At 48.0% G+C, this 22,734-nt stretch overlaps 1 protein-coding gene, 1 long non-coding RNA gene and 2 other non-coding genes across 5 annotated transcripts; 3 read left to right on the forward strand and 1 right to left on the reverse strand.

Annotated features, from left to right (window-relative positions):
• Positions 1 to 655: 655 nt before the first annotated feature.
• LOC138994134 (uncharacterized) lies at positions 656 to 2,825 on the reverse strand. 2 transcript variants are annotated; one of them, XR_011468391.1, is made up of 3 exons: positions 2,787 to 2,825; positions 1,624 to 1,922; positions 656 to 1,493 (listed from the first exon to the last, which is right to left on the reverse strand). It is a non-coding gene; the product is annotated as an uncharacterized lncRNA (long non-coding RNA). The 2 variants fall into 2 exon arrangements; XR_011468390.1 differs by lacking the exon at positions 2,787 to 2,825 and having other exon boundaries at positions 1,624 to 2,176.
• Positions 2,826 to 2,890: 65 nt separating this feature from the next.
• TMEM107 (transmembrane protein 107) lies at positions 2,891 to 5,981 on the forward strand. The gene is made up of 5 exons (XM_070393811.1): positions 2,891 to 3,085; positions 3,230 to 3,297; positions 3,374 to 3,474; positions 4,644 to 4,740; positions 4,950 to 5,981. The coding sequence occupies exons 1-5, from the start codon at positions 2,999 to 3,001 to the stop codon at positions 5,017 to 5,019; spliced, it is 423 nt and encodes a 140-aa protein (XP_070249912.1). The 5' UTR covers positions 2,891 to 2,998; the 3' UTR covers positions 5,020 to 5,981.
• Positions 5,612 to 5,748, forward strand: LOC138995213 (U8 small nucleolar RNA). Its single transcript, XR_011468543.1, has one exon. It is a non-coding gene; the product is annotated as a U8 small nucleolar RNA (small nucleolar RNA).
• Positions 5,982 to 7,621: 1,640 nt separating the features above from the next.
• On the forward strand, positions 7,622 to 7,758 carry LOC138995214 (U8 small nucleolar RNA). Its single transcript, XR_011468544.1, has one exon. It is a non-coding gene; the product is annotated as a U8 small nucleolar RNA (small nucleolar RNA).
• The last annotated feature ends 14,976 nt before the right edge of the window (positions 7,759 to 22,734 follow it).

Genomic DNA, 22,734 nt, shown 5'->3' on the forward strand with positions numbered 1-22,734 from the left:
CGGGGTCTCAGGGATCGAAGAGCAAGAGCCTAAGGCCTGCCTGAACTTCCGGCGTCAAACTTGCGTTGTAGGGCGAGCTGGGCACACTGACCCGGCAGTGGCTTTTCGAGCTCCAGGCTCAGCAGTCCCTCCGACCCCTCCCGGGGCGACGGTGGCCCAGAGCTGGTTACCTGGGAGACCCAGGACTCACAGCACATCAGGAAAGGACATGCGCAAAAACGGATGATTAATAAAATCAGTGCGTGAAAAAGTGATGGGCACTTCATACTGGTTGCCGAAATCTGAGCCCACTACTCAGATTTAACACCAGAAAAAGAGAGAGGAGCAGGCATTACGTCTCTCCTGCTGTAACGGAGTAAGTACAAGCCACCACTCATGATGTATTTTTACCAGAAAGCTGAACGTGAGACTGATCTGACAACCAGTTCACAGGAAACACAGAGCACAGAGGAATAAGTCAAATGACCCGATCAGAACACAGCCCATACGTGGCCTGGTGTCTCTAACAGATGATTGCAAGAAAAGAAAACTAGGAGGAAGGATGAGTGAGGAGGAAGAATCTAAGAGTAAAAGAGACTTATGGGGTGCGGGGGGACACATATGTAATACGTTCAACAATACAGATTTTTAAAAGAGAGACTATGAGACACATTGACCAAGTACAATGTGTGAACTTTATTTGGACCCTGATTCAAGCAAAGTGTAAAAATCAAAAAACAAAATATGTGTGAGTGGGCAATTTGAACCTATCTGGTGATATCTGGAATTTACTTCAAAATAATCTAATAGGGCTGAGAGGAAAAGTATAAAGGAAGCAAGGTAGGTCTCAAAGGGGATGTTATACTATTTTTACTTTTACATATGTTTACATTTTTCCATGATAGATTTTTTTCTAAGTTCTTTTATGACCAGTTCAAATGGGAACATGTGGGTTGGAGAGTGAAGGACACCCAGTCACCTGCAGTACCACCTATGACCACAGGCAGGCTCCAAAACTCAAGTTTTTGAGAAGATTTCTCTAGGGCACTTTCTGTGAACCAAGGTCATGGAAAATCACAGGACAGACCTAAATGCCTGCTCACTGTTAATTCACAACGTGAAATGTGACTACCCAATCCTTACTATCTAGCAGTTCCTCTAGGCAGGAAGCCTATTATAAGGCGAATAACTCCCCAAACTTCCAGCTTGCTGGGTCCCCAAATTTGTCATCCTTGTACCCCTCCCGTTTTCTCACCTATTCACAGCCCCTCGGTCAGACCTTCTTATCTTCTTGATTCCTTCCACTTCATTCTACCTTCATGACCCACCCTGGTCCAATCTCATCCTGGCCTTCCTGGATAACTTTATGGCTTCTTCACTAGCCTTCTGCTTAAAATCTTAAAATCCACTCTCCAGTCTGGCTGGTGTGGCTAAATGGTTGAACATGGACCTATGAACTAGGAGATCATGGTTCCATTCCCGGTCATTGATGTTTCTCGCTCTTCCCTTCCTCTCTGAAATCAATAAAAATATGTGTTAAAATCCACTCTCCATGTTGCAACCAAAGTTACCTTCTAGAATACAAATCTGACATGTCCCTCCCCATGGCTGCAAGGCTGGAGTGATCCGCCCCTCCCACCTCACCTGGGTCTTTTCTTCCCCTTCCATTGCTAGGCTTCAAACACATTAGCTTCTATTCTGTTCAACAAGCTGGGCTTGTTCCCACCTAAAGACTTGGGCACTTGCTGCTTCTCCACCTGGAATGCCCTTTCCCCAGATTTCACACCGACTCCTCTTCCTTTTCTTTGTTCCAGGGACCTCACATTTTAAAAGTAGGTCCCAGTCTCTTCCCACTTCCATCTTGTGGTTGTGCTTTTCCTCTGTGAACAGTCCGACTCGGTGAACTGTCACTGAGGGAACTTGGCTCTGAGGGCCTGGGCTTTCTATTTCCAGGAGAAAAAGCATGTAAGTTACAGAGGGAAGAAAGGCAGGTTCAGGTATGGGGTCCTCGGAAAAGCAGGGGCCGGACAACCTAGGGACACCCACCTCTCCACGTTCGGTTCCCTACGTCTCCCCTGGCCCAGGGTAGAGGGAGGCCAGAGGGATGCGGAGGAGTGAAGGGGAGAAAGTGTCCATGCCTTGGGCATGGCGGGGCCCTAAGTGGCGAGGACAGCGGTCGGCAGCGAGCAACCCTTACACGGAGGCATCCCGGGCCACATAGTGGGGACTGGGGGCCGGAGGGTGGGGGTGGGGCCGGGTGCCGGGGGGTGGGGGTGGGGACTGGGGGCTGGGGGCTGGGGACTGGTGGTGGGGGTGGGGGCTGGGGGCCAGGAGCCGGGGGCCGGGGACTGGGAGTGGGGGTGGGGGCCGGGGGCTGGGAATGGGGGTGGGGGCTGGGAGTGGGGGTGAGGGCCGGGAGCTGGGAGCCGGGGGCCGGGGACTGGGGGTGGGGGTGGGGTCCGGGGGCTGGGAGTGGGGGCTGGGAGTGGGGGTGGGGGCTGGGGGCTGGGGGCCGGGAGCTGGGAGCCGGGGGCCGGGGACTGGGGGTGGGGGTGGGGGCCGGGGGCTGGGGGCCGGGAGCCGGGGGCTGGGGGCTGGGGGCCGGGAGTTGGCGACGGGGAAGAGGAGGTGTCCCCGGGCTGGGACAGGGCGGGTTTCCGTCCGCCGCCCCCTGCGGCAGATTTGGCGGCGACGGGTCACACCGCAGACACCGACAGCTCGGCTGCCCGCGGGGAGTTGGCCGGCCATTGGCGACCTCCTGCCCCCCGCGCCCCCCGCGTCCCCCGCCCCGCCAGCGGAGCCCAGACCTGCCCTGACCCGGAGGCTCCCAGCGGCTCGAAATTCACTGCTCTCGCGAGATCTTCGAAGATCCGGTCCGAGCGCGCCGCTTTCGTTTGTTGCCACGGCAACTGGGAGGTGAGAGTGCCCGCGGGAAGGAGGCGCCCACATTCCCCCCCGCGAGCCCAGGGGATTGGGAAGTGGCCATCCCTGAGCTCCCAGCCCCGGAGGCCTCGGGGCCATGGGCCGGATCTCGGGGCTCGTGCCCTCCCGTTTCCTGACGCTCCTGGCGCACCTGGTGGTCGTCATCACCTTATTCTGGTCCCGGGTAAGACCTACCACCCCCTCCTCCCTCCGCATCCCCACTCGGGGTGGTCCCTGCCCGGCCCCGCCTCTCCCCCAGGACCTGACCCGGTCGGGTCCTCACACCCCTCTTTTACTTTCCATTCTCTTTGTCCGGCTCGCTCTCCAGGACAGCAACATCCAGGCCTGCCTGCCTCTCACGTTCACCCCCGAAGAGTACAGGAAGCAGGACATGCAGTGAGCGCTTTGGGTGGGAGTGGAGGGGCCTTAGGAGAAGGCCAGACGCCTGAGCCCACCCCCTTCCTCCCCGCAGGCTGGTGGTAGCGCTCGCTGTCACCCTGGGCCTCTTCGCAGTGGAGCTGGCCGGTTTCTTCTCAGGAGTTTCCATGTTCAACAATACCCAGAGCCTCATCTGTATCCTTTCCCACAGGGCCCATTTCCATCACGCACCCCTCAGCCACCTAACGAGCACTTTGAGGTGCAATAGTGTCTGCCCTTGCAGGCAAATAGAATCTCTCCAGTTGAGAGATCGTCTTAGTCAACGCAGATTGAATACAATCCGCAATCATTTGTCAAGCTCCTGCTATGCACCAGGCAATGGAGATCCCCAAATGAGAGAAAGCACAGTTTTCTACCTTGAAGAGGAGGCAGACCCTATAATTCAGTGTGATAAGCACTGGGCTATAGGAGTGTGTGAACATATAAAGTGTGGGGAGCCGGCACGGCCATGGCATACTCATGCCAGCTCAGCCTGGTTCAGCGACCCTGAGAGGGGGCGGTGAGAGGCTTAGAAACGACAGACAAGAGAATGAAGGCTGGGTCTCGGTGGGACGCTGCCCCTCTGATGGACAGCGCCAGTGCCCACAAGCCGTGTCTTTATTTTATAGCGGATCCCAGGAGGCAAAGTAAGGGCGTGATCAAGATGTTTACAACATTCTGGTGGGTTTTAATCCCACTCCAGTACATGCACCTGAACTATATCACTCAGGCACGTGGGGCCACGTGTTCGGACCACAGATTCAAGCTTACAGCTACAGCTGTTGGCTATAATTGTGCTGGGAGGGCTCTGCCCTCCAAGCTGGGACTTGCACGTGGCAACGAGAGGACTGTGCCCTCTCATTAGTCGGAGGCTTGAACCTGTCCAAACACTGTAGCCACGCCCCATAATAAAGCACTATGGGAACTCAGAAGAGACAGAGGAAGTGAGGAAGATGGATCAGAGAAGGCTCTTGACAATTGAATTGTGGGCCAAGAGGACCAGGGCGCTGGTGGGTGATTCCAGCAGAATGTATCAGGTCACTGTGAGCATTCTTGTGTGGCCTGGGGTAGAGGGGAAGCCTGTTCCTACCTCATCTGAAGAGTCCAGGCTGGCCCCTGGCTATGCAATGAGGTACCCTGGAGGCCCAAATGTGCAAGCTCAGTTCTGGCTTCATGGCTCTCCTAAAACTCAGAAGGCAGGTCTGCTGGCTCTGGCCTTTGCAATTGTTGAGGGAGCAAGAAGTGACCCTGAGAGAAAAGGCCTTTTCTGGCCCATCACCACCTGTTGATTCAAAGGTTTTCCTTGACTCAGGTGCGTTACCAAGCCATCGGGGCTCACTGCAGTGCATCTGTGGCCCTCTCCTTCTTCATATTTGAGCGCTGGGAGTGCACCATGTACTGGTACATTTTCGTCTTCTGCAGGTACAGTAACAGTCAGTGTTTGGGGGTGAGGGAAGAAGGTTTACTTTAAATTTGAAGGCTTACTCCACAGGTGAGATACCAGATCCACTCAAGCTCCTGTAGTCTTTTGAAGTCCTGCCCCACCTATACTTTGGGCGCGGGGTGTTTGGCGTTGGGATTTGGGGATTTTTATTGGAAAGGGCCCTAAACCTACCACCTACTTCCCACAGTGCCCTCCCGGCTGTCACTGAAACGGCATTATTCATCAGCGTCTTTGGGCTGAAAAAGAAACCGTTCTGATTACCTTCATGAGAGCATGAAGAAAGGCTGGAGGAGCATTCGCCGTTCCTGAAAGGAGGAACCCCGCCCCCCCAACTCCCCCTAAAATGGCATTTGGTGGAGGATATTACTGTTAGAGTAATTAACTGTCGAGTCTGGGATTTATTAGCGTTTTATTTAGAGCTTTGTAATTAAATCCTATTTTAGAGTAACCTCAAAACTTATAAAAATTTCAGGGGAGAATTGGGGTAGCCAAACTACTAGAGAAACGGAAGGCTGTTTTTCAGCCTTGCAGACTGGGAGATAATATGTACCGCTTTTATCGTGGTTATTACGGTAAACGGCGGAAGGGAGTGGGCGGAGATATGTAAATCAGTGGTACTAACGGCTAAGACTGCATGCTCGCAAGCGGAGCATTCTGGGAGAATTTAGTTTATTCCTTTTGGTTGCCAAATGGAAAAAACATAGTATTTAGAAAGATCTGAAAATAAATGTAGCAACAGAAAAGGAGGGATCTGAATAATTTTAGTGCTCAGGCTAACGTGTTATTACTCACCCTATGTTTTCGTGGGATCCCTTTCAGGGAGTCCGGAGTGAGCAGAGCCCGCGTTTATCGTCAGGTAGGATAATCCTTACCTGTCCCTCCTTCTGGAGGGCAGATTGGAACATGATGATTGGAGATCGCATGATTCGTGATTAACGTCTCTGCGTTATCAGGACTTGCAACACCCTGATTGCTCCTAATCTGATTCTTCCTGACGATCTTCCCCCTTTATGCCTTCGTGGTAGAGGGCTACTTGCTAGGGTGTTAAGCGTTTGATTCCCACACCCTTGCCTTGCTGTGGTGTTTCACAGCTTATTTTGTATCTGACCTCCAAGTTTTTGCTATTAATATTTAAAAGAAGCAGCTTTGGAAAACTTGAATGAACAAAGAATCATTTTGTGTTTCTTTGGTGTTCTATAAAACGGTAATGTTGATCGTCCTTGGTGTCACAGTCGGTCTATTCTCTAACCTTCTACCTCACTATAGCAAGAAAGGCCACCTGTTCAACGGGGGGAGCAATATCCCACCTCTGCATACCAGCACATGGCAAGGACATGTTTAAAAGGTTATTAAAACACATATACCGATTAAGTATTATACATACAAACTACAAAAGTTGTAACTTGTCACAAGATAGATGCTTCCTGGTTTGGTGTATGTAGGGAAGATGGAACCAGGGCATTCTAAACAATCTAACGGCATCCTAAAAGATGCTTTCTGGTGTTGCCTCTCAGGTGCTGCCTCACACATACATAACCTTTCGCTGTCCATATTTCCTTCCCTGGCAGCCCTTCATCTTGAGCATGCAGTCAGTGAATACTTATTGAGCACTTACATGCAGTACACTGTAATAGGTACTCCTGAGGGAATCCATGTAAATATGACCATACTCAGCCTCAGCCATCACAGCTATTAAGACTCATGGAGACAGAAAAGAAACAATATCCTATAAGTCCAGAGTCATTTAATAGCAATTAGTTGTAAGTGCTACAAAGGAAACTTACTCATGCTGAGGAGTAGGAATCAATTTGCCCACAGTAGCAGGTGCTGCTTCTATAGCAGCAATTTGAGTGAGTCCTGGCTGGAGCAGAGAGGTAGGGGAGCATATTGTGAGAAGAGCTGGACATTGCTGGCAATGGTTAGAGAAGTCATATCCCCCTGCCGTCTGGCTTTCATCCCCACCAGGGGTGTGTTCTACTAATTGGTGAAAGATAACTTTTTGTTTTACAGAAACATTGTGAACCAGTTGTTAAATGCAACTATTGTAAAAAATTAAATTATAGCCTGGCTAGTGTAGTTCAGTGGTAGAACATCAGCTCATAAACCAATACACTGTTTTGATTCCCAGTCAGAGCGATGTTTCTCTCTCTCCCTCTCCCCTCCTCTCTGAAATCAATAAAATATATATATTTAAAAACAGAGATGTTATCAAAATCCAATACTTTATTTTACATTTTACTATCATACTCTTTTTAAAATTTTTATTTAGAGAAGGGGGGTAGAGAGAACCATGGATTTGTTGTCCCACTATGTATTCACTGGTTGCTGCTTCTTTAATTTAAATTCTTTATTGTTCACAGTATTACATATGTCTCCTTTTCCCCCCATTGACCTCTCCCTGGCCATTCCCACCCCCCAGCACATGCCCTCACCCACCTACTGTCTGTGTCCATTGGTTATGCTTATATGCATGCATACAAGTTCTTTGGTTGATCTCTTACCCCTCTCTATCCCCCTTCCCCTGACTTCCCTCTAAGGTTTGATGGGGTTGCTTCTTGTACGTGACCTGACTGGGAACCAAACCTGAAACCTTGGCATATCAGGATGATGCTCTAAGCCAGTGGTCGGCAAACTCAGTCAACAGAGCCAAATATCTGGAGCATTCTGGGAGAATTTAGTTTATTCCTTTTGGTTGCCAAATGGAAAAAACATAGTATTTAGAAAGATCTGAAAATAAATGTAGCAACAGAAAAGGAGGGATCTGAATAATTTTAGTGCTCAGGCTAACGTGTTATTTCTCACCCTATGTCTTCGTGGGATCCCTTTCATGGAGCCCGGAGTGCGAAGAGACCACATTTATGGTCAGGTAGGATAATCCTTACCTGTCCCTCCTTTTGGAGGGCAGAGTGGAACATGGTGATTGGAGATCGCATGATTCGTGATTAACGTCTCTGCGTGATCAGGACTTGCAACACCCTGATTGCTCCTAATCTGATTCTTCCTGAGGAGCAATCCCCTTGTCTTACATGGACCTTGGGGAGGTGCTTGTTAGGGTGTTAAGTGTTCGTCTTCCCCGCCCCCCCATGTATAATGATTGAAATTTCTTTTGAGAGCCAAATTTTTTAAACTTAAACTATATACATAGGTACATTGTTATTAACTTAATTAGGGTACTCCTAAGGCTTAGAAAGAGCCACACTCAAGGGGCCAAAGAGCCGCATGTGGCTCGAGAGCCGCATTTTGCCGACCACAGCTCTAAGCAAATGAGCAACCAGGCCAGGATCACTATTATATACTCTTAAGATTATTTACATTTATTGTACCTGTATGGTAGAGATACTATGTAATGTTTTACTACTGCGTATCTCTCCTTTTTTATTTAGTAACATCTGATTGACAGTTTGAACTTGAGCCTTGGCCAGGTTGCTCACTTGGTTAGAGCATGATCCTGATATGCCAATGTTTCAGGTTCTAGTCAGGGCACATACAAGAAGCAACCAATGAATGCATAAATAAGTGGAACAAAGACCTCTCTCTCTCTCTCTCTCTCTCTCTCTCTCCCTCCCTCCCTTCCTCTCTCCCCCCCCCCCCCCCCCCCCCCCGCAACAAGAAAGAAATCGAGGAAGAAAGATATAAATTGGCCTTGGTGGGAATATTTACACCACAGAAATTGGCAAACACAACATACCAATTGTTGATTATGTAGATTTAAGAAAGCAATGGAGAAATGTTAATAATGCAGATTCTATTTAGAAGTGTCATGTCTATAACTGTTGCATTGTGAATAACACAAAAATTGAGGAAATATTCTTCCAGGATTTATAAACTATTATCAGATTTGTCTAGTGTTTTCTCATGTTTAGATTGAGATTATGCATACCAAAGAAGTGACTCAAGTCACTGAGGAACCAGAAGTTTCAACATATCTTCATTGTTTCACTTTTTGTCTTACTTGAAAATGTAAATAAAAATATCAAACAACATTCATGTTGAAACTACATAAATGGATACAACTCCATTTATGAAATCATGGATATGAAAGTGGAATATAGAATAAAGAATATTGTATATTTTATTTGTGCATTCTGTTACATATCCGTTATATCAGTGAAATTTGTAATAAACTTATGTACATCCATAAATGGACACTTTTTTTGAAAGTTGGTTGTTAACATTTGCCAGCACACTCCTGCCCTACCATCCCACAAAACTACTCATCATTAATTACTCCCTTGTGTCTAAAACCAGAGGTCACTTTTCAGACTTTATTTTTTAAATATATTTTTATTGATTTCAGAGAAGAAGAGAGAGGGAGAGAAACATCTGATGAGAGAGAACTGTTGACCAACTGCCTCCTGCACATCTCCTACTGGGGATGGAGCCTGTGCCCTGACATGACCTGGATGGAACTATGACCTCCTGGTTCATAGCTCAACCCTCAACCACTGAGCCATATGGGCCGGGCACTTCTTAGACTTTAGCTTGACCTCTTTCAGCATATAACATGTTGACTACTCTTTTCTTTTGAAAAGTTTTTCTCCCTTGGCTTCTGAAAATTGATTCACCTGGTTTACTTCCTACTGTTCTGGCTGCTCCTCAGACTCATCCAGTGAATACTGATTGAGGACCTACAGTGTATCAGTCATTGGGGACATAACACTGGTTTGTCTCTTTGCTTGTCCCTTAAATGTTGGTGGTCACTACTCCTTGGTTGACTTCATCTGCCTCTTGTCTTCAAACACCAACCAGATGCTGCAGGTTTCCAAGTGTAAAAAGTGGGATTATTCAATAAAAGAACAACTGAGTAACCATCTGGAGGAAAATATGGATCAATACCTTACACAAATATTACAGGTAGATAAATGATTACGTGCCCAGCTGGTGTAGCCCAGTGGTTGAGCGTCAACTTATGAACCAGGAGGTCACGGTTTGATTCCCCATCAGGGTGGTTTCAGACTCGCCCCCCAGAAGGGGGTATGCAGGAAGCAGCCAATCAAAGCTTCTCTGTCATCATTGATGTTTCTATCTCTCCCTCTCCTTTCCTCTTTGAAAAGGAAGGAAGGAAGGAAAGAAGGAAGGAAGGAAGGAAGAAGATTAAAGTATAGCCCAAGCCAGTGACTTAGTTGGTTGAGCATTATCCCGAATACATCCAGAGGTCACGGGGCACAAGCCCATATTGAGGGCTCGATTCCCCCACCAAGGTTCCTCTCTCCCCCGCCCCTCAAATCAATAAGAAAACATACTTAAAACAAAAGATTACAGTGTAAAAACTGATGAACTCAAAGAAACCTTGACGTTTTTAACCTTTTTATTGTGAATAATTTTAGAACTACAGAAACTGCAAAAATGGTACAAAGTTCCTGAGTACCCTTTACCCAGCTTCTCCAAATATTAACAGCTTGTGTAGCCATCCTATCTAATAATAGACAAACATGGTAATTGACCGTACCTTCGCTACACCTCCCATTGGCTAATCAGTGTGATATGCAAATTAACCACCAACAAAGATGGCGGCTAATTTGCATACTGCAGGCAGGGAGGGTCAGCGACATCCTGCCTGCTCCATCACCATCCGGGCCTGCTATTTGCCACCTGGGGCAGTGGGGCAGGACAGCGCCATCCCGCCTGCCCTGCCGCCATCCAGGCCTGCTATCTGTGACCCGGGGCAGTGGGCGTCCCATGTGCGACCCAACCTGGGGCGGCCGGGCGGGGCAGCAGCGATCCGCCGGCCCGCCCAGGCGTCCCGTGTGTGACCCGACCTAGGGCAGTGGGGCGGGACAGCGTGGCCACACTGTCACCCCAGCTTCCTCATCACAGCTCACTTGGGGGCCTAAGCCTTTAGTCAGACATCCCCCGAGGGTTCCCTGGCTGCCAGATGGATGTCTGACTGCAAGCTTAGGCCTGATCCCCCAGGGAGTGGGCCTAAGTCGACAGGTGGACATCCCCCAAGGGGACCTGGACTGCAAATGGGCGCAAGCCAGGCTGAGGGACACCCTCCCCCCCCCAAGTGCACAAATTTTTGTGCACCGGGCCTCTAGTATATATATATAAAAGCTAAGTGACCAGAAGGAATGGAAGGATAGGTCACTATGATGCTCACTGCAGACAGTCAACCAGCCCAATGGGGGCGGGGCCGACCCGCCAACCTCCCGCAGCCCCTCCCCTGGCTTGCCCCACAGATGGGGCCCCTATCAGGGCGGGTCAGCCGGACCCCAGCTGGACCCCACCCGTGCACAAATTCATACACTGGGCCTCTAGTGGTATAGTAATTGAAACAGGAAATTATTGATACAATACTATTAACTAATCAATAGGTCTTATTTAAATTTTGCTAGTTTTCCAACTAATGCCCATTGTCATTCAGGATCTAATCCAGGGTTTCACATTGGATTTAGTTGTCATGTCTCCTTAGCCTTTTCCAATCTGAGACAGTTCCTTGGTCGTTTTTTTTTCCCCCCCTTGACACACTTGAAGAATACTGGTGAGTTATTTTGTGGAATGTCTCAGCTTGGATTCGTCCAGCGTTTCCTCATGACTGGGTAGGTTATGCATTTTGGGCAAGACATTTCTAAATATGAAAACAAAACACAGAAGTCATAAAAGAGAAGACATACATTTGAATATATATTAAAATGGTATAGGCATGCATGGCAAAAGTTAAAAGATAGATGACAATCAAGGGAAAATAGAATTCATATTGCAGAGAAAGGGCTAATGTTGATACATAACTATCTCCTACAGATCTATAAGAAAAATACCAACCCAATAAAAATGTACAAAAATATGTATGGACATTTTACAGAAAAGGACACATAAACAACTCTCAAATATATTGAAAGATGCCTAACCTCATTCACCATAAAAAAATGCAAATCACCCTGCCTGGTGTGGCTCAGTGGTAGAGCCTCAGCCTACACAGCGAAGGCTTGTGGGTTTGATGCAGGTCAAGGGCACATTCCTGGGTTGCAGGTTTGTTCCCCGTGTGGGAGGCAACCAAGTAATGTGTGTCTCTCTCAGACCCATATTTCTCTCTCCCTCCTTCCCTTCCTTTCCATTCTCTCTAAAAAAAATAAAAGAAAAATGCCAATCATGTTTAATTTATATTTGTAATGACCAAAAAGTTTCATAGAAAGTTGGAGAGGGTATGGGTTTAAGTAAGCAGGCCTCGCCTGTTTGCTGGTGGGAGTAATACTTGGAAATATATCCACAAAAAGCAATTTGGCCATATCCATCAAAATCAATAAAAATTACAAAGTACTCATACCCTTTGACCTAGGATTTTCATTTATAGGAATTAGCCCTACACATTTGCGTATAGGTGAAATGGGAGTGTGTGGATTATTTATTTATTTACTTATTTATTTTGTAGTTTAGTTTGTATTGGAAAAGATTGGAAACAATCTAAATGTCGATAGGGGATTGGTTAAATCATGTCACAGTGTAATACTGTGCACCCAGGCGGGAGGAAAGCAAACTTTATGTACTGTTATGGAATGATCTCCCAGTCACCTGACTAAACTAAGGCACAGAAGAGTTCATATGCTGTAGTTTGCTTCCCTTTGTGTAAACGAGTGGAGAGCTGTGGGCACAGCACATCTGCGGAAGGAGGCACAGGGAGAGGGAGGCCTGTTGTTGGGTGGCAGAAGGTGGGTAGCTGTGAGACAGGGTTGGAGAGAGACTTCTTCCATCTGCTCTTTGAACTTTTGGAATTTGAACCACATAAATTAAAAAAAAAAACAAACAAACATACAAACTATAATATTTAAAAATAATATGAGCCTGCAGCTGCTTATCTTCCCTGTTCGGAAATGAAGCTGAGTCAGAGGCTAGGAAAGGAGAAACAGCCTTGCTGACACGTGAGCACCTGAATCCTGCCTTACGTGAGCCCTCAGTCTTTCTTCCTTTTGGTTGAAGTCTGTTTGAGCCGTTGTCACCACGCAGGAACTTCGTGTCTTTAATACGAGCCTTTCTGAAAGCATTTAAGATAATGATATGGTATATGTTGTCAGTTTGACTCAAACTCTTATTTTAAAAAAGACCCTTTCGCCCTAGCTGTTTTGGCTCAGTGGATAAAGCGTCAGCCTGCAGACTGAGGGGTCCTGGGTTCCATTCTGGTCAAGAGCACTTGACCCGGTTGTGGGCTCGAGCCCCAGTAGGGGGCATGCAGGAGGCAGCTGATCAATTATTCTCTCTCATTACTGATGTTTCTATCTCTCCCTCTCCCTTCCTCTAAGAAATCAATATATATATATATACCCTTTCTGTCCCCCCCACTCTTTTTCTAATCATTAAGCCCTTAGAACCTTAGGTTCTGGTCAGCATCAAACTCTCTTAAGAACAAACAAGAGTTTGGTCTAGCTACAGATAACATTGTGGCTTCGGTTGTGGTTCACCCCCAGGCCCGGCAAACCACACCCTCATGAAACCAGGCAGAACAAAGCCAAGACTGTATCAGGACCCGATACAGTGATTACTCCTCTGGTCCCAACCAATCAATAGAGCCCAAGACCCCATGATTTCCCCCTATATAACCCATCACCTGTGACTCCAGTTGGGGCGCCATTTCCTTAAAAATAACCCTTTACTTTCTTGGCTGCAAATTCCTGTTCGTGTTTGATTGGGCTTTGATGCACACAGGCAAACAGGACCCTTTAGTCCAGTAACACTGTGTTGGCAAGTGTCTGGATGATTATGTCCATCAGAGATCTCAAGGCTCTCCCTCTTGGGAGCAGGCCCTCGCCTTTCCCGTGGCCTCTTCTTCCCTTGCTCTCTCTTAAGCTCCAAGGGCCTTTCTTGCTTCCGTAACTTGTTCCCTATGCAGCCCAGCTGGCTCACTTCTCCTACCTCTATAACTTTCTAAATGAACTTTCTCTTATAATTTGAAAAAAAAAAATTAAAAAGATCTCCTGGTGTGTTTTTTCTTCAGCTTTACTGAGGTATAATTGACAATCACACTGTGTTTAATAATCTCTTTTCTTGGGTGTTACTGCAACTCCTGGTGCCACAGCATGCCTAGCATTGTAGAATGAAAGAGCCCACATTGAGCAAATGAGGGAAATGAGGCCCAAGGAGAGAGCCATTTGCTTCAGGACATCATGCAGACAGGACGAGCTGGGATTGGAACCCTTGTCTCCTGGCTTGTCAGGCCAAATCAGCTGGCTCGTTATTGCAGGAGTTGATCGAGCACCCACTACCAGCAGGCTCCGGCTTGGCAGGTGATATGGAGGGAAATTAGGAAAACATGGCTTCTTGCCAACAACACCATTTAGAGGGGGACTTCCCCCCCCATCCCCCCAAATAGAGGAATTTGTCAATCCCAGTGAATCTCTAATGAATGGAGGTTGAAGAGTGAGTGGGACCAGGAGGGATCCCCATCTCCTAGTCCCAGCAGACTCTGATCTGCCTGTCTTGTCCTGCCCACACGGGCTCTGGCTTGTGGTTCCCCCACTGCCCATGCCCACACTACCCAGCCTCACAGTGGCCTTGAGGGCTGGGCCTGTGCTGTCCAGCTGGCTCCCTGGCCAAACTGGTAGCAAGTGATCAGGGCTTTGTGAGTCTAATCAGGGCTGTCCTTACAGGAACACTGGGCAACGGGTCCTGCCCAAACCCATCCTCCCCAAACAGGTGCCCAGGAGTCCACTATTTAGCCAACTTTTTAAAAAAGACACCCCAAGGCATTTCTCTAAGCCTAGGTTTCCCTAAATGTAAAATCAAGATAATGCCTTGCTCATAGGAATGAAGGCTGATCATGGTAGGTATTTACAATGGTCCTAAGAGCACTGTTGTAATAGCAAGAAAACTGGAAACAACCTAAAAGGCTGATCCCTGGGGGGTTAAATAAACGGTGGTAAAGCTTCTGGATAAACATACGGGTCATGAGCATTCGTCTTCCCTCCTTTCCAAAGGTTAACCAAATAACAGGAGAGCAGTCACAGTGGTGTAAAACTACTGGGACTTCGAGATCAGGAGAGAAGACAGCGGCAGACCAAGGATTTCAGCAAGACTTTGGAGGCTGGGCGTCAGCCAGAGTGTGGTGACAGACCAAGCAGGGCAGTGGGCGTCAGGAGGACATGATGCCCAAAGATCCTGCAGGTCCCCGGGTTCTGGGTCTGGCCACGCTAAACACAGGGGGAGCTGAGAGTCTGTGTCCAGTGATGAAACCCCTGGCGCTGTCTCACTTCACACCTGCGTCACACATACCGCCCCTCCCTCCCCACACTCATCTTTGAGGAGGCTTTGAATTTGGGGACACTAGGCCCAGGCCCACAGAGCTGAGGACTGAGACTAGAAACAGGACCCCCATCCTACTCCAGATCCACTCCCTCATCAAGGACGGGATGAACAGAAGATATTGTTCTCTCAAAACACTCAGTGGACCAGAGAAAGCCTGTCACCGCCAACACTGGGAGTCCACGTGAAAAAGCTTCCATTGTTCTATGGCAATACTAATAGCCAATGAATGTCCATTCACCCCCACCCCCACCCCAACACACACACACTTTCCAATCATCCTCTCGGTGGCTCCCTATTGAATATGAACAGAGAGCCACAGATCAGCAGACATTTGAGGAAAGCCTCTAAAACAGTGGTTCTCAATCTTCCTAATGGCGCAACCTTTTAATACAGTTCCTCATGTTGTGGTGACCCCCAACCATAAAATGATTTTCGTTGCTACTTCAGAACTGTAATTTTGCTACTGTTATGAATAGTAATGTAAATATCTGATATGCAGGATGTATTTTCATTGTTACAAATTGAACATAATTCAAGCATAGTGATTAATCACAAAAACAATATGTAATTATACATGTGTTTTCCGATGGTCTTAGGCGACCCCTATGAAAGGGTCATTCAACCCCCAAATGGGTCGCGACCCACAGGTTGAGAACCGCTGCGAGGCACTCTCCCATCCATATACAATATTAAAAAATGGCTGGTGTGGCGCGGTTTGGTTGAGTGTGGTCCCATGCACCAAGAGGTCACCAGTTTGATTCCTGGCCAGGGCACATGCCCGGCTTGTGGGCTCAATCTCCAGTGGAGGATGCGCAGGAGGCAGACAATCCATGTCCATGTTTCTCTCTCCCTCCCTCTCCCTTCCTTCTCTAAAATAAATTAAAACATATTTTTAAAAAGCTAAAGAAATCTGGAAGAGACAGAGATACTAGGGAGCAATAATAAAACAATAACAAAACCCCCATAATTAGAAAAAAAATTTTAAAAGTGGAACCCTGGCTGAGTAGTGGTTGCAGGTTCTATACCAGGTCAGCACACATACAAGAATCAACCAATGAATGCATAAATAAGTGGAACAACAAATCAATGTCTCTCTCTCTCTCTCTCTCAAAAAAAAAAAAAAAAAGAAAGAAAGAAAGAAAAAAGAAATAAAAAGAAAGAAGAAAGGGGCAACTCAATACAGATAGTCTGTTAGTATTTGTACTTAAAAAAGAAAAAAAAGTATCTACAAGCATTTACAAGACTGGATACAGCAGCTGTGTCAGGTAGGAATCCTGGGCAGCTGGAAACCAAAGTTCACTGTACATTCCTTTGTAACTTTTGAATTTTGATCATTACCTATTACCTAGTTTAAAATCTAATATTGATCTCACATCCCTCCCACAACCACATCAAAATTGCAACTAAATTACAGAACAGCCATCACTGAGAACGGCTTGAAATCTAGAACAGAAGTCGTATAACGAAGGATATGAAGAAGTCATGTTGAGACAGGTAGGAGGAGTGGAGATGAGGAAAGGCTGGTCCCACACCCACATGTCTTGTCTGTGGAGGTCCCCCTGGAGGAGGAGGGGCCCCAGCCCAGGGTTCCAGTGCCAGGAAGACGAGTTTCCATAACGTCTGGCTGTGAAAACTAGCTGGGGTTATGGCAGAATGAGCTGGAAGAGTGCTGTAGTCCCAGGTGTTTCTCTTAAAGGGACCCACACATGGACTTACTGTGACTCACTCACTCTAAGTTCCAGGGCAGGGGCAGCAGCTTGAAAGGTCGAGGGACATATGGAGAGGAACTGAATTGTCTCACATCAGGACTAGGGCTGGAGGGGCAGCTTTCTCCAGACAGAAGAGCTGGCAGTAACAATTGTTTCTTTGCTGAGCCCTCCCCTATAGGTGCTGGTGGGCACCATAGCTGAGTCTCCATCAAACTGTCTAACACTGTTTACCCTGCCCTGATGATTCCCTGAGACCCTGCCCCAATCAACTTGTGGGTCACCCAAGCCATTTCCAGGGGCTTTTCCATAAAAATTGCCTCTTTTGGCTTATGCTTCAGATTTTACTAAAATCTCTCAAACAAGCCACATCTGGCCTTGGCATGCCATGTACCTTTCACTAAGTGGCTCTGGGCCTGGCACTAGTGGCAGCCAGCCTTGGTTTGCAGTTTGGTATCTCCTGGTCACCTCCAAGCCCAGCACAAGTAGCAGCTACCTATAGATTGCTCTGTAGCTCATGTTGGGTGGCCGGGTAGCCAGGTGGTGGCCCCAGACAGGGCACAGGTGGTGGCTGACCTTGGCCTGCACCTCCTAAGAAGCCCTAGAGCCAGCATACCTAGTGGCCAGCTTCAGACCATACCAAAGCACCTCCATGAGCGACACACTGGAGGGGTGGACTCAGTAGGCACCAAAGCCCCACTGAAGCGAGTCCTGCTCCTTGGGATTGGCTCCTCTACATGGTGATGGCTAGTCCTCATAGCCAATTGGCCTGGGGGCAAATCCCTCCCATTGCTGTGCCAACAGCAATCAAAGCTCAACTACAACAGGAGGGTCCACACAGCCCCATAGGGAATGCACCTGGAGCACCGGCTCAGGTGACCAGGGAGGCTGCACCACTGGCCCTAGAGGACATCTACTACAGAAGGCCACTCTACCAAGACCGAACTGGGAGACACAGCAGCTCTAACTAATACACTGAAACAACACAGGGAGGCAACCAAAAAGAAGAGACTAAGAAACATTTCTTCTTTAAGAAAAAGAAGAAAGATTTTTAAAAATATGTACAATAAAATGGCAATACATATCTATCAACAATTACTTCAAATGTAAATGGTTAAATGCTCCAATCGAAAGATATAGGGCCCTGGATGGTGTGGTTCAGTTGGTTGAAGGACGTCCATGCCTGTTTGATTCCGGTCAGGGCACATATCCAGGTTGCGGGTTTGATCCCTGGTCAGGGTGCCTATGAGAGGCAATTGATTAATGTTTCTCTCTCCCTCCTCCTTCCTTTTACTCTTAAAATAAAAAAACAATAAAAAACATATTTTAAGCCCTAACCGGTTTGGCTCAGTGGATAGAGCATTGGCCTCTGGACTGAAGGTCCCAGGTTCGATTCTGGTCAAGGGCATGTACCTTGGTTGCGGGCACATCCCCAGTAGGAGGTGTGCAGGAGGCAGCTAATTGATGTTTCTCTCTCATCGATGTTTCTAACTCTCTATCCCTCTCCCTTCCTCTCTGTAAAATATCAATAAAATATATTTTTTAATTAAAAAACATATTTTAAAATAAAAGATATAGGGTGGTTGAATGGATAACAAAACAAGATCCTTCCTTACATATGCTGTCTACAAGAGACTCACTTCAGATAGAAAGATAACACAGACTGAAAGTAAAGGGATGTAAAAAGATATTTCATGAAAATAAAAACAAAAACAAAAAGCTGGGGAAGTAATACTTACATAAGATAAAATAGACTTTAACACAAAGGTTATATAACATGAGGCAAAAAAGGACCCAGCCGTTCTACTTCTGGGTAATTATTTGAAGAAACCTAAAACACTAAATTGAAAAGACATATGCAGCCCTGATGGGTGTGCTCAGTGGTTACAGCATTGATCTCATGCACTGAAGGGTCCTGGGTTCAATTACTTGTCAAGGGCACAAACCTGGGTTGCAGGTTCGATCCCTGGCCAGGTCAGAGTGCCTGGGGGAGGTGATTTCTCTCCCTTTCTCCCTCTTTTCCATTCTCTCAATGGTGGAGGGAAATATCCTCAGGTGAGTATTAACAACAACAAAAGACATATGTATCCATATGTTCATTGCAGTATTAATTACAATGCCAAGATATGGAAGCAACCTAATTGCCCATCAATAGAACAGATGAATGGATAAAGAAAAAAATGGTGCATATACACTGAGGGGCCAGATTATTATGACCACCTGATGTTTGTAGGCAAATTAGCTATAATTTCGCGCTGAAGTTGCTAGAGGGCCAGACCATTATAAATAGGGAAGCAGGTTGTTTACCACGACAGTGGAAGTTATTTTTTTCTGAAGATAGGGGTATACAATGTGATTTAACAGCCTTTGAACGTATACAGTATATATAATGCAATATGATTCAACCATAAAAAAGAATAAAATCTTGCCATCTGCAACAACATGGATGGACCTAGAAGGTATTGTGCTGAGTGAAATAAGTCAGATAGAGAAAGACAAATACTACATGATTTCACTTACACATGCAATCTAAAAAACAAAATAAATAAGCAGAACATAAGCAGATTCATAAATACAGAGAGCATTTTGACAGTTGCCAGATGGGAGGGAGGTTAGGGGAATGGATGAAAAAGCTGACGGTATTAAGAAGTACAAATTGATAGTTACAGAATAGTCACGGGGATGTAAAGTGCAGCATAAAGAATATAGTCAATAATATTGTAATAATTGTGTATGGTGTCACTTTGTAAGTTGTATAAGTGTCTAATCACTTATACACCTGGAAGTAATATAATATAGTAAGTATGTCAACTGTAATTTATTTTTTTTAAATATATTTTATTGATTTTTTACAGAGAGAAAGGGAGAGAAAGATAGAGAGTTAGAAACATCGATGAGAGAGAAACATCGACCAGCTGCCTCCTGCCCATCTCCTACTGAGGATGTGCCCACAACCTAGGCACATGCCCTTGACCGGAATCGAACCTGGGACCTTTCAGTCCGTAAGCCGATGCTCTATCCACTGAGCCAAACTGGTTTCGGCGTCAACTGTAATTTAAAAAGAAAATTATTTTAAAATATTTTTTTGTTGATTTCAGACAAGAGGAGAGCGGGAGAGAGAGATAGAAACATCAATGCTGAGAGAGAATCATTGATTGGCTGCCTCCTGCTGGCCCCACACTGGGGATCGAGCCCACACCCCAGGCCATGTGCCCTTGACTGGAATCGAACCTGGGACTCTTCAGTCTGCAGGCTGACGCTCTCTCCACTGAGCCAAATCGGCCAGGGCAAGAAAATTATTTTAAAAGTAAATAAAATCTAATATTGAATTTAAAAAATATCATTATCCTCAGATAAGATATTGCATTTTTTTTTAAAAAAATTTTTCCTCCAAAAAAGGAGGATATATGAAACCTTCCAGAAAGTTTTTTTAAAAAAATGACAAATGAGTTGGGAGGTGACCAGGGAGCCTCAGCTTTATGTATAATATTTTAATATTTTGCAAGGAGATTGCAGTCACATTGTTTTTGTAATTAGGAAACTGAACACATGTAGCAATCTCCGTAAAGCCTCTGGCATACAACAGATCCCTGGCAGTTTCTCTCCTCTCCAGGAACCCAGGGCTTGGCAGGCAGCTCCAAAGCCTTCCTGATGGAGGAGGGCTCAGCCAGAGGTCACAGAGTTTGAGCAGCTCCTGGGTCTGTATTCCAAGCACTATTCCTAACTAGAAGGCCTTGATCTACATGCTGTGTTGAGGGACACACAGGGTCTCTGAAATGAATGCCTATTTTGGTCTGGTTTGACTCACGTGGATGGAGCAAGTTCATTAGTGTGGAATGGCCCAGCCCCCTTTCGTCCCATCTTCTCAGCCAGTTATGTTAGGAGAGGGGAAAAAACAAAACAAGAAATGAAAACCTTTATTAAGCGTCAACTACATCTGAGTCACCAGAGGTGCTTGTTGGAGGTGTTCTTGGGCCCCTCCCGCAGTGGGGCCCAGAGATTCAGCTGACAGGCCCTGAAGCAGGTAAATGTAGAAGCCAGATCTCATTATACAAATATGTTACCTTATTTTCCTTTAGTTCAACTTACCCTTATCTGCATCTCCATTCTACCTGCTCATTCCCTCACTCATTTCCAGGTCATCCCACCCCTCCCCTCCTCCTGCCTCCACCACGGATCTAAATTTGGGGAGTTCCTTAACACCACAGCACAGGTTTGGGGCCGGGGAGGGGGGGTGCTGCTCAGTGAGAATTGTCCGAGAGAAATTCTCCCAGTCCCCGACTCCATGGATCACACATGCCCTCATTTCTGCTCTGCGGCTGCTCCCACCGGGGTCCAGTAGCAACTGCCAGCTCTCCACGCCACACCCGCAGCAGCCCTGCCGCACGGAATTTATCTCAGGTTCTGTCCCTTTCATGTCCCGGACTCCGCCACAAGGGGAAATGAGACCAGGCCTAAACCAGTGTCTGCCTCCTTGTCTCGTCCTCGGCTAGCTTCACAGCTGGTGCAGGGAGGGCGTTGGGGCAGAGCTGGGAGGGGATGTGCCCGTGTGTACCTCCTTCCAACTCCCCTGTCTCACCCCCAGGTACTGTGGCTTTTGAACTTAAAAGCTTACAGTTTGGTATTTTTGTTCACTGGCTAGAGAGTGGAGTAGTTTCAGGACCAAAAAGCAAGAGCTAGCCCCCCACAGTGGGATCTGAGGCCATCATGGGAGCCACTCTTTTCTTCCTTTTCACATGGGTTGAGCCACTAGCCGTTGTGAGTCAGTGCACAAGGATCAGGGAAGGGGCTGCTCCACAGAGGAGGGCGTTGGGAGCATTTTATCCAGCTCTGCTGAGTCCCCACGCCCAACACATGGGCTCCCTCCCGCCCCAGCGAGGAAAGGACCCCTCTGGTGACACAGCCAGTCCCCAGGCTCCTGCTGGGAGGGGCGGGTGCTGCCTGGGGGAGGTTCTCACACCTGGAGGCCCTGGGAAGCCTGCGGGGGAGGGAAGAAGCTGGCTCCTGTTTGTCTCAGAGGCCAAGGCCACCAGCCTCCCCTTCTCCTCCTCCAGGGGCACAGTGACCCCCACTAGGGCTCCCCTAAGATGCCCCCTTCTGCATCGTGGAACCTGCCTTCATCCACTCCACTGCATAGGCCGTTCCCTGCTCCCATTTCCTCCCGGCTGAGTGCGGGGCCTGCGGGAGGAGCTGGGGGGCCCTGTGCGGCTGCAGGGTCTGTTCACAGGATCTAAGGAGCGATCAGTCAGGCATGGAAGGGGCGATCATCTTCTGCACCATGTTCCAGCTCAAGCCATTTAACAGACACATACTTAGTGCTTACACAGCTAATGTATTTTAGGTGCAGAGACCGGGCCGGGAACTGCCCAAGGTCACACCTAGGAGACTAATCCGCGCGTAAAGTAGTTCCACTAACCCGCGGACAGCAGGCGCCCCCTTTGCCTATTATTCTCTTTTCCACCAAAACAACAACAAAGCAAAACAAAATAAAAACCTTGTCCCTTCTGGCCCAGCCCTGTGCTCAGGAGAAAAGGCTGAGCCCCCCTCTGCTGGCCAGTCTGCAGCCACCAATGCGGACAGCAGCCCCATCGCACGGCCTCCCCGCTCCTCCCTGGTGCTAAGCTGGCCCATCTCCACCGGCCTCGCCTGCCAACTACCCCCGGCTGCACCCCGGTGTGAGCAGGGGTAACTGTCACACTCCATCCGGGAACCCGGGATACGTCCGCCCCGGCAGCAGAGGGTCCCAGCCACCCGCATGGCCGGGGCCTGCACCTGCCCTTCCTCCTCTCCCACCCCCGGCCCAGGCCCAGGGCGGGACCTCGAGCTGCGGGGGCGGCGGTGCGGCTCCGGTCCGGCCGGGCAGGCGGGCGCGGGGCGGGCCGTTGGAGGGAGGCGCGGGGACGCACGGCTGCGCCAGGCCCGCCGCCCCGAGGCCACGCCCCCCGCCGCCCGCGCCCCGCCCCCCCGGCCCGCTCCGGGCCAGTCGCCGCCGCGCCCCACCCCCGCCCGCAGTGCCCGGATGTGGGTGACGCG

The sequence above is a fragment of the Myotis yumanensis genome, unplaced genomic scaffold, assembly GCF_028538775.1.
Source record: "Myotis yumanensis isolate MYYU_CA2020_CCGP unplaced genomic scaffold, mMyoYum1.0.hap1 SCAF_16, whole genome shotgun sequence".
NCBI lineage: Eukaryota > Metazoa > Chordata > Mammalia > Chiroptera > Vespertilionidae > Myotis > Myotis yumanensis.

What these genes read in the sequence shown, in the direction of transcription:
- TMEM107 (XM_070393811.1), top strand. Translation starts at nt 2,999, where the DNA reads ATGGGCCGGATCTCGGGGCTCGTGCCCTCCCGTTTCCTGACGCTCCTG. An exon ending in TCACCTTATTCTGGTCCCGG is followed by an intron (nt 3,086 to 3,229) that starts GTAAGACCTACC and finishes CTCGCTCTCCAG; the next exon opens with GACAGCAACATCCAGGCCTG. An exon ending in CAATACCCAGAGCCTCATCT is followed by an intron (nt 3,475 to 4,643) that starts GTATCCTTTCCC and finishes TGCGTTACCAAG; the next exon opens with CCATCGGGGCTCACTGCAGT.